Source organism: Xenopus laevis, chromosome 2L, assembly GCF_017654675.1.
Source record: "Xenopus laevis strain J_2021 chromosome 2L, Xenopus_laevis_v10.1, whole genome shotgun sequence".
Taxonomy (NCBI): Eukaryota; Metazoa; Chordata; class Amphibia; order Anura; family Pipidae; genus Xenopus; species Xenopus laevis.
In genome coordinates, this window is record NC_054373.1 from 88518945 (window position 1) to 88530475 (window position 11531).

Consider the following 11531-nt stretch of genomic DNA (forward strand, 5'->3'; position numbering starts at 1 on the left):
CTAATGAGTTGTACTGAAGCTGATTAGGATTCTGATAATACAGCTGGGTGTATTTGCACTCACACAAACACACCATGTGGCAGATCAGCTATGGTACGATTCATTGGAGATCTGTATTGTAATATTACTGTCATATTTCTTTCTGAGCCTATGTAGCTGCTGTGAGTGATTAATTAGCTTCAGAGAAGCCAGTCTGCATTATGTTTGTCAATAAATGCAGCACCAATCAGTAAAATGAACCTGTCAACGAGGCATAATTAGACATGGCAAATGGACTGATCACTTCCAATTAGTAATAAAACCACTCTTGGTTACATTGATCAAAGGTTACTGGGGTTTAAAGCTTAGTGTGCTGGGAAGCAACTTAGATTCAGAAGAGCAGCAAGAAACAATGGCACCCCGTAGAAAGAGGCAAAAGCTGAATGTGGTGTGTGAGAGCAGTGCTGGGCAACAGGAAATATTAAATGATATAAAAACAGTGGGGCAGGCTTTCGTAGGGTTACCAGATGAAGCAGCTGTGTTAAAAGAAGATCTCTTGCGTTTAAGACGTCAAACATATGTTATCCATAAAGAGGACGATCATGATTTAAACTGGAGGGTAACTTATAATGCTCAAGATGGGGATTCCCATGATAACGCTGAGAAGGACAGACGACTTACATATGTCATTGATCCAAAAGAAGGTATTACTGTACAGTCTGAGGGTCTTGCCAGCAACCCAGGTAGATATTTTTATTTCACTAAAAAGGAGAGCAAATAAAACGGTATCTTTAAACTAAATAAGACCTTGCCCAAAATGTTTTTATTTTGTTTGTTTTAGTTTACAGTTATGCAATGAGTGAGATAGCAGGTCAAACTGTTTCTATCCTACTTTACAATGCATATATTTTACATTATTAAAGGTGATTGCTACAGTTCTATACCCTGTATATTTTACAAATGTATTTGGGGCTCTTGCTAGAGGTGCCACCTCACCCAGTTTAGTACAAGCCACATATTGAATCCACATCATGCATGGTTCGTCACAATCTGCATACGTTTGTAAATGTGTAAGAGCCCTAAAGGCGATTGCTGGTAACAGTATGGGACCTGTTATCCAGAATACTAGGAACCTGGGGTTTTCCAGATATTGGATCTTTCCATAATTTGAATCTTAACATAATTCTACATAAGCCTAGCAGGCTGGCTTTGCATCCATAATGATATCTTAGTTTGGCTCAAGTACAAGGTACTGTTTTATTAAAAATGTGATTATTTGATTATAATGGAGTCTATGGTGGATGGCCTTCCTGTGATGCAGAACTTTCTGGATAATGGGTTTCTGGACAATGAATCCCATACCAGTACTTTTATGTAATATTTAGTTTTGTGGGTTCAAGTTTTATTCATTTTGTTAGACATGCTATGTAAGGTGCTTAAATATATGTACCAGTGTGATGTTTAGTGGTGTGTTAAGTTTTCAATTCTTTATGGAGTAGTCGCAATATTGACCATACTTGTGCCATAAACACATGCACAGATTTAAATACTGGTATTAATGAAGGTTAAATGGCAGCATCGTCCAGTTATTAACTTTAACCTTTAAGGTTGGGCATAAATGGTAAGAGAAAAATGTTTTTTTGAGGTTGCCAAACAAACATTTTTTTTGGCCAGTCTGGTCACTCACGTGCTGGGCCGAATCTGGCTCAAAATAGCAATCCTGCTACAGACTCTGCAGACCCATCTGGAATGTACAATAGCACAAATGCACTCCTTGTATAAAGGACTTCAGGCTAATAAGAGATTCTTCAAATTTTTCTTCAAACAGATATTGGTCAGGTCAGCTGTTGGGAAGGCCCCATACAAGGGCCAATAAGCTAATTCTATCTGGAGGGGCCAAGTTTTGTTGACCCATGTAATTGGTCATCTGTTTCGTAATTGGTCATCTGTTTCACAATTTTTATAAATTGAAATTGTAAATATTTTACGTAACCAAAAACAAAACAATTTTTTTTTACTTCATACTGTAACTTATCTTTGTATTGAGTCATTCAAGCCACTTTTTGGTTGCTACTGTAACTAGGATCATAGCAAGCCTATAAGGGTAGGACTCCACAGGTGATTTCTGCGTGATCCGACGCGCTGCGTAAAAAACCCAGGCGTCACGTCGGATGCAACAGAAATAAGGTAAGTCATAGTATTGTCTGATGGTGTCGCAGCATTGATCCGACACAGTCGTGTCGCGTCGGATCAACGCTCCGACACCATCTGACAATGCAATTACTTGCCTTATTTCTGTCACCTCCGACGAGATGCCTGCGTTTTTGTGCAGCGCGTCAGATCGTGCAGGCCTGGATTTGTGGAAAGGCCACCAAGGTCCGGGCCTAGGATGGCAGGATTTTAGGGTGCGGTATGCTGCTCAACCACACCCACATTGCTTCATAAACACTGGGGATGTTTTATAAATTTACTGTGCACCAATCCCCGTTTTCCCGAATAAAAGGGAGGGGATGGGACGATGAACGTCAGCGGGCTTAGGGGTACCCGCTATGTAAATTGGGCCCTGGGATCACGTGGAAATCATCCATGGAGTCCTACCCTAATAGTCACAGAAAAACAGACCAGTAGTAACCCGTCTTTGACCACCGTGGTCTATGTAATGCTAAACATTTCTACTATGAACCCCCCTTAAATTCTCCTATCTATCTAAGCACCCCAACAGGTGTTTTAAACCAAAATCCATGAAAATAACTAGAAAAAAAAAACTCAACAAGGGACTCAAAGCTGAATAATAGCTATTTGCTGCTAACACAAATTACAGCAACACACAGTATTTGGGAAATATGACATCAAATTTTCTAGTTCAACCTTTCTCATTTTAATCCCTACCCTATATTAGAATGTATTAAGACACTTAAATCATGTTATGTATATAAAAGGGACAATTTCCAAATTTTTACTGCAATTCCGGTTGCCAAATTTAAGGCTGCTGGCCTAGCCTTGGATCTATTTGGCTAAATACACCCCATAAATTATATCTTTATATATCCATTCAAATGTAACTTTTGGACTATGGCACATGGGGTAAAAACGTCTGCTATATGGCATAGCCTTCAGTGGAAAACACCCTGCCTTATCATTCACAGGTGATTATTGCACCAAAGGGGTTGCTTTGCACTATAACCATGCCTAGGTTGATGTTATCTATGTCAGTTGAAAGTGATTTAAACAGTATTAGGGGCATCGGGTGCCTGGGATCAAAAAGCTTTTGTACCGTAGCACAAATGTGATTATTGTTGCAGACACATTTCCTTGCATCGATTATGGCTGTTATTCCCAAAAGAGCATATTTTCAAGTTAATGAGTCATTCTAATGCGAAAGTTGCTGGAATGGGCAGTGGTTTAGCTAATGTACTACTGATGTACAGTACAACTAGTGATTAGCTGTTCCTAGGTAACAATACTAAAGGGTACTGTATTCATTGCTTTGTTTAACACATGGGACTTCATTTCTTTCTCTTTATTCTTCTATACAGGAATTGAAATGAGCGTTTCAGAGCAGGAAATCAATGGCATTGAGATTCAGGTACCTTGGGGGTAATTCATTTTTGTTCAACAGAAAAATGTATTTGCTTTTTGTTGGAAGATTTTGCAAAAACACTGAAGCTGGCATTTACAGTATAGTAAAAGTCCAAAACAAGGAACTTTTCCATGAAATACCATCTGCACACTTCTGACATTTTATGTAGGCATTTTAGTCACAGGGTAAAACATCCAAAGCATGTACTCTCTTGCAGTCACCTGGTTTTCCATGCAACTTCAAGAATGCTTGCAAAGAAAATCAGATTTATTGGAAATCATCAATATATTAGCAGAAGTGACTTTTAGTGATGGTCGAATTTGTCCACATTTAGCCGTGAAATTCGTGGATCGGGGAAAAATTAGCGAAGTGCAGATTTCAACGTCTAAATTGGTGTCGGAGGCAAAAAAAACTTTGACACAGACACAGATTTGCCGACTGTGAAATGCGGAAAATCGCCACAAATTTGCTCCTGCCGTATAACTTTGCCCATCACTATTGACGTTACTTCTGTCAAAAAATGCTAATGCTGTAATATCCTTAATGTAAACCAGTGCAGTCTACATCCTGTAAAAGTCCGACTCTATATACCATCAGTCTGGTAAAATGGATTTTATAGGCTTTGTTTTAAAGTGATAAGAGTTATCGTCAGCCATCAAGCATTAGCATTCTAGAGTATGTATTAGACCAGACACTTGTAGCTAGTGAATACGAATTAGCTTTTAGGGTAAAATTTGTAATAGGCCATGGGACTTGCCCAATAGAAAACAATGAAACCTATTTTTTGCCTGCATTGAGTGTTAAAGTTTTGTCAAGGGTTTAAAGGGAGATGAATGAAAATGCAGATTGTGCAGACTTGTTAATCAACATGGATTTTACACTACATGGAGCATATTCAGACTAATAAATTGTCAGTACGCACTGTCTGAAGTTTCCAATCCATAGTAGCAGGGGTTGGTCTTAGTCATTTGAAAGGCACCCCATGTGCCATAAACCTTACAATTTATGCATATTTAGTTCATAAAATGTTTTTCTCAACATCCAAAACCCTGTGAAAGAGATTTAAATGATGTTCATCTGGTGCAAAGAGCAATGTTTCCAAATGTTTCCATTTCAAGATGATACCAGAGTCCCATCAGAACTTTTAGCAAGTGGGATGAAGGGGCAGTAACTGCTGCTGGACCTGTGTAAGGCCATTTTTATGCACTGATCTCTGTGTGTTTCAGCATACTTGACTTGGAACAGACCTGAAAAGTTTGAACATGGTATAGGTAGAGATAGGATACACTCATGGCGAAGATCACCCTCTTAGCAGGATTCAGCCCATCTAGTTATTGCATCCTTTGAAGGATCCCCAGGTTGACCTCAGGCAGTTTGTACCATAATAGAATGGGCAGGTGTGGGGCTTTAGTCAATCTTTATAATCTCTCTGTCAATGAGACTGGAGCATATAGGTTCAGTTTCTGGGCAAAGACTGGGTTTGGGCTTGGCAAATGAGACTGCATATAACCCATGTGTACACATACTGTATAACCCATGTCTACTAAGCCTGAATAGTTTGGATAACTGTACCAAATATATTCTTTAATCCATGTATTGCCAAATAAGAGGTCTGATGGTCCACTACACTCTTTAATTGCTCTTGGTAAGCAGAACTATTTGAGTGTCCTGTATCTCTACCTAATGAGATGAATGTGTAATTTTTTGTGTAGCTGCAGGCAACAAGCCTGAAAACAGTTGGCTGACAAACGATATGGTAAGGGAAGAGAAATTGCTCTCCCTGCTCTCCTTAATGCTTTTTAACCAAATCATTTACCTTTCTCAGTCTAGACGTTCAGGTTATTTCAGTGCTTTTTTTTCATGCTTCTACCTGGCTAGCATTCAAAACTCTTGTTCTGCCACAGACTGATATAATTAATTGCATAGCCTCGTGGGGTCTCAGTGTTTTGTATGAAGTCTTTTTTTATTTAATTTCTTAACTCCCTTAATAGCCCTTGTAGATACAATGTGTTGTTAGCAGCTTATGACGATAAACTGAGATCCCATAAAATGAGCAATTAAAATATTCATAGTAACAGACTCCTCAGTATCTCTTAGCTGGAAAGAAGCCACAGAAAACTATTTTGGCTGTAGAGTATTGTATGGCTATGGATTCAACACTACTTTTATCATATAGCTGGTGACTGTCTACTTTTAAACCCATCTCTCTCTAATATCCTCCTCCTGCCAGTTGGTGGGTACTCTATAGGAGTGGGTGCTACTTCCATGGTCAGCTTTTGGGAGAAAAACTGAGAACTTTTTGGATGGTGTGAAGGCAATCTATGTTTATGTTCTGAGCAAAGTAATATACAGTAGCCTTTAACACTGCCCTATTTTTGGAACATTTGAACTTTTTTTTGTTCAATTTATGAACTTTTTTGGAATGCTGGTTCTTACCATACAATCTGTTTTTTCTGTCTTGAATGCAGCTTCCGTATTGATATGCCTGCTCCAGCTTTTAGTGTAATACTAAAAAGACTTGTCAAATTTTTCTCTTTTATAGACACCTGAAAATGTGGCACAGGGTGACAATCTTCCTAAGCGTCACAGGAAAAAGAAAACTGCTACTAGGAAAACGCTGAAAAAAGTTTCAGAAAACATAGAGAATAACGTAAATGTAAAGGTGAAGTATGTTTTTATTTAACTTATTGTTACAGGAATAATATTTGAGCTCGTTTTGGTTGATGTTGAAATCAAGTCAGCCAACCTCCTTTAACTGTTATCTGTTATTGATACCGGCCCTTTGGTTTATATGGTGTTCTTCTTGGCAAGGTTTCTAGTATATTTGCAGGTTTTTTGACCCAACGCAAAGGCATTTGTCCGTGAGGATCAAAGCTTAATCCCATTTCCCAGCTGCCTTTTTCTTCAACTCACTGAATTTATAGGTGTGGGTTTATTCCTACAATCACTCATGAAGCCACCAGGATATAACCAATAAGGTTTATGTTGGGTAGGACCTATGAGTACTTTAATATCATTATTTTTATGGTGCAGTTTTTATTACTAAATGTACACTTTAAAGAATTCTGCATTGCACAATACATATAGAAGCTATTTCTCCTACTGTAACTGGAGTCATGGCTGGACTTGGGTGTTCTACTATTGAGGCTATTCTCATATCTACCACTAGCTGTGGCATGGGAGCATTTTTTAGAAATGTCAGGTTTATCTTATTGCCTGCCCATTGTTCTGTTGATAGGCTGCTGGGTGGGGTTGATATCACTCCAATATGCAGTGCAACAGTAAATGGCTGAAGTTTATCAGAACCCAAGTCACATGGCTGAGGGTACCTGGGAAACTTAAGAACATGTCTAACCCCACATCAAAATAAAATATAAAAAATCCGTGGAGAAGCACTATTAACTCATGTATTGTGTAAGGAAACATTTTCATGTAACAGAATGCCTTTACGTACATTGACAAGATTTAGATTCATATAACACCTCCTGGATATTTTTAATAGGATATTTTTAGTTTGTAGGGCATACACACTATATTTTACATAGATCCTTTTTCTGTTCTCATAGCACCAGCATTTGTCTATCTATGCTCTTATAGATGTGGGGGAAGGTGGTTTGCTCTGAAAATCAGTTGTAACTTCCCTTTTGTTGAAAAGAGAAATTTTAAGGTGAAGTACATTCATAATATTATGACTTTCGGTATGCAGCCATTGTCAGTAAATGATAGCAATGATCTAATTCATTGTAACTAAAAATTAGCAAGGCAATTCATATAGATCAATTGATTACCAAAGCTAGGGTATATACAAACTAATGATTGTTCATCTGTTTTTGCCTGTACAGTCATCTATGTTTAGCAAATTTATAGCTGAATATTTTATCCCTTGTGAAACAGCTTGGGAAAACTGTATTTTTTTATATATAAGGTGCCCCATTCGATATCCTTTTTGCCTTAAAGGAAAGCAAGGTTTCTTGTGAAGATAAACCTGTAGACCAGCATCTAAATGAGAAAAATGAAAATGATATACAGAAACCTGAAGTGGGCCTACCAGATTCAAATAAAGTCAGTTCTACTGAGGAACAAGCTTCAACAAAGCGGAGAAAAGCTACTAGGAAACGTGTAAGCAAGAATGTTTCTGAATACAGTATATATAACAAGGGCCTGTGAAACTTACAAATTAAGAAAAAAAAATAAGTCTCTCGCACACCTTCGAATAGCTGAATGCTGCAGCCGTGTCAATTATTCAGATATCCATTTGGTAGTTAGCAGCGCACACTGGAATATAAAAGGTTTAATATATTTATCAAATATTAAAATCTTTTACATGTATCGACGTTTTGGTCCGGTTCTTGGACCATTCTCAAGATACACCATGTAATTAAAAACAAGGTTTTATACCCAAGGTTTCTGTACCTGTTGATAACTCGAATTCGGGTCTTCGGATTGTGCAAACTGACACCTCTCTTGTACGCCATCAAGGGGGGACTATTTATCACCGATTTCAATCCATTGTCTGATTTCAAGTTATCACCAGGTACAGACAGAATGGTTGGCTAACAGGAAGATGGGATGTTTTGGGTGTCCCACCTGTACATCATGCCGGTATATGAATCCAAGTCAGAGCTTTACACATCCACACATGGGAAGACGATTTGCTATTAGATCTCATATCACTTGTACTACTACACATGTCGTTTACCTAATCACTTGTCCGTGTGGTCTTTCATATGTGGGAAAGTCTGATCTTACTTTGCAGCTCCGGATGGATGCCCACCGCTCGGTTATAAGCACAGCGTTTAGGGACAACCATACAACTAAACCAGTGGCCAAACATTTTTTGGAGAAGGGACATCATTTACCTACATTTAAATATATTGGCATAGACCATATACCACCCCCCCCCCCCGGAGAGGGGGGGATAGGTCCAAATTGGTTCTCCAGAGAGAATGTTTCTGGATAAAAAAACTTAATACAATGGCGCCTAACGATCTTAATGAACAGTTGTCCCTTACTTGCTTCCTTAACCAGAGATGATGATTGTATTTTATATGATTTTGCCAGGTTTTGCATTTTTGTTGTATAGGATATCAAGACTGTCACATAATACTTAATTTGGAGCTCTTTCTGTAACATAGGGAAGAGTGGATACAAATGTGTAACTATGTTTCTTTAATATTGGTAAAAGTGGACAAAGATGTGCAGCTTTGTTGCGAGTTTACAATGAATGAACAGCACTTAGTAATGTGTTAGCCATTTCCTATGTCCATGTTTGATGTGTGTTGTTTTCATTTCCTGTTTGGAGATAGGGGAGGGTATAAAACCTTGTTTTTAATTACATGGTGTATCTTGAGAACGGACCAAGACCCGGACCGAAATGTCGATACATGTAAAAAAATTTAATATTTGATAAATAAATTAAACCTTTTCAATTTTTTTTATATATATAGCTCTATATATAGCTCTATATATAGCTCTATATATAGCTCTATATATAGCTCTTATATAGCTCTATATATAGCTCTATATATAGCTCTATATATAGCTCTATATATAGCTCTATATATAGCTCTATATATAGCTCTATATATAGCTCTATATATAGCTATAGCTATAGCTATATATATATATATATATATATCTATATATATCTATATATATCTATATATATCTATATATATCTATATATATCTATATATATATATCTCTATATATATATATATCTCTATATATATATATATCTCTATATATATATATCTCTATATATCTCTATATATCTCTATATATTTATCTATCTATCTATCATCATGCTTTTGATGTAGAATCCTCTTGTGGCCTGAGCTTTTTAAGTGGTAATGACATACCTAATTTAAGATTTTGTTTCTAACCCTGTAAAGGGGTGGTTCACTCTTTTGCTATTAAGCTGTCCCTATTGCTAAAATAAGATTTTTGGCAATAGGGACTATTTATGAAAAGTGACCTTTCCTAAAACGATTTCTTTTCAAAGACAGCACTTTGAAGACTGACAACCTGATTGCCAGATTGGGCACAATGTTGGTTAAGTGCCCTGTATGAAAAGAAATAACTTTTTAAAAACACCATTTTTGTTAAATGCTCCCTAATGTCAAATGCTCAATTTGGCAATAAACAACCTAGTGACACTTTAAAAAAACAAAAACATCCCTTTAACAATGGTTTTAAACAGTATAACAATAAATGGAAATATGAAACACAAAACAATGTTGGCTTATTATATTCGAAAACAGTGATTTACCAAATCATTTGGTGCCAGAAGAAAAAGTTTTATGAAAGCAAGCGGAGTATATAAAAGAACCTCTTAATGAAAAAGCTATTTTGCTACAAAAAGCTTCAAGCAGAAAATTAGATAATTTTATTCTAAATTCAGTTGTTACTTTCCTCAGTATATCTAAAAGGGCAATGGTGCACATATTGCTTGTGGATGTTTTGACTGCATTTTTTTTTTTAATCAAGCTCAGGAGTTGGGAACAAAAAAGATTAATGCAGGTCCTTTTGATGGTGCATGTTTGGCCTTCTATTTTGCATAGTAGACAAAGACCCCCCTGCCCGAAATTGCTGCATATACCATTGCCCTAAAGTTCCTAAAAGGCAAACAGAATAATTATAACTCTGAAACAACCAATCAATCTTAAATAACTAAACACAAAAAAATCTTTTTATGCTGGGATTATTTCACCAGCCTAAAGGTTCAGCATCTTTATAAAAGTAATGATCAAGGCATTCAAAGTTGTATGCAGGAGCTCCCCATCTTGAAATTTGTTAGTTGTGTCCGTAACACTGCACATACTCAGTGGGCTCTAGGCAGCTGTTGAGAAGCTAAGCTTAGGGGCAGTAAATAAGGATTGTCTGTCATACTAGCTGATGCTACAGGGCTGATAATTAAATTCTGATGCAAATTGTGCTGGTTTCAGATTTCCATTACATTGAAGCTCTGATTTAATTACAAATATTGTGATATTTATTGACTGTGTATATATTCAGCATATTGTTAAATGGCCCCTAAGCTTAGAAACCGACAGCAGCATGGAGTATTTGCAGTGAATTGGCAGCTACTGTGCTACTCTGGCATCTTCAGAGACACAGATCTTTGCTGCTATAGGGCTGTGATCACCTTGGGTTGGTAAAGAGCCATAAACCATAATGTGCAGCATTTCTACATTACTTCTTTGTTAAGCCTTGTGCTACGTTTAATGCAGGACACCCAGATACAAAGGCTACAGAAGACTTGCTAGTCCCAAAAAGCATTGGCTTGACTGTTTTGAGATACAGTATCCACCTAGAAAGCAAAAATTATATCCATGTACTCCTTCAGCAATGCAGATTTTACTGATCTGTGTAATTTTGGAGTGACCTTTTCTTTTTTTTTTCTTTTTAAACAGGGTCCGAAAAAAGAGGCTTATGAAGAAAATGCAATGGAAACCCCTACTCCTGAACTTTGCAACAAACCCTCCAAGAGAGGGAGAAAAAAAAAGACTTGATTAAAATAAATAAATAAAGCAAGTATTTGTAAATATGGGAGATTATAGGCTGAATTCAGTTACATGAGAATAATCTTGCTCCACTTCTAGACTGTTTTTTAAAGGCTCCATGCACCAAAGTGTAACACTAGTTGCTCCATTTTCCAGGAAAAAATTCCCATGCAGATCAAATGAGCAATTATAACTTTTTATGTGAAATAATTGAGCTATATTAATGATAATAAAGTTATTGCAATAAATCTACCCAATGTTGCACTTTTCATGATAGATTTAAATGGTTAGGGGAAAATAACAAGAGAAATGTTTGTTTTAGTAACCCATAGTAAAAAAAATCTAATTTGTTGTCAAGCAACTAACCAGTACTTGCTACCTGGTTGTTGGTTGCAACAGGTTTCTAGTAATGCAGTAAACTTTGCACCTGTTATTTAAGGGCATATATTGTATTGTTTGTGCATTGA

General features: G+C 36.9%; 1 protein-coding gene across 1 annotated transcript; it reads left to right on the forward strand.

Annotated features, from left to right (window-relative positions):
* Nucleotides 1-312: 312 nt before the first annotated feature.
* Nucleotides 313-11312, forward strand: LOC108708239. The gene is made up of 5 exons (XM_018246728.2): nucleotides 313-722; nucleotides 3516-3565; nucleotides 6102-6221; nucleotides 7517-7678; nucleotides 10975-11312. Exons 1-5 carry the CDS (start codon nucleotides 392-394, stop codon nucleotides 11071-11073), a joined length of 762 nt encoding a protein of 253 aa, XP_018102217.1. The 5' UTR covers nucleotides 313-391; the 3' UTR covers nucleotides 11074-11312.
* Nucleotides 11313-11531: the final 219 nt, after the last annotated feature.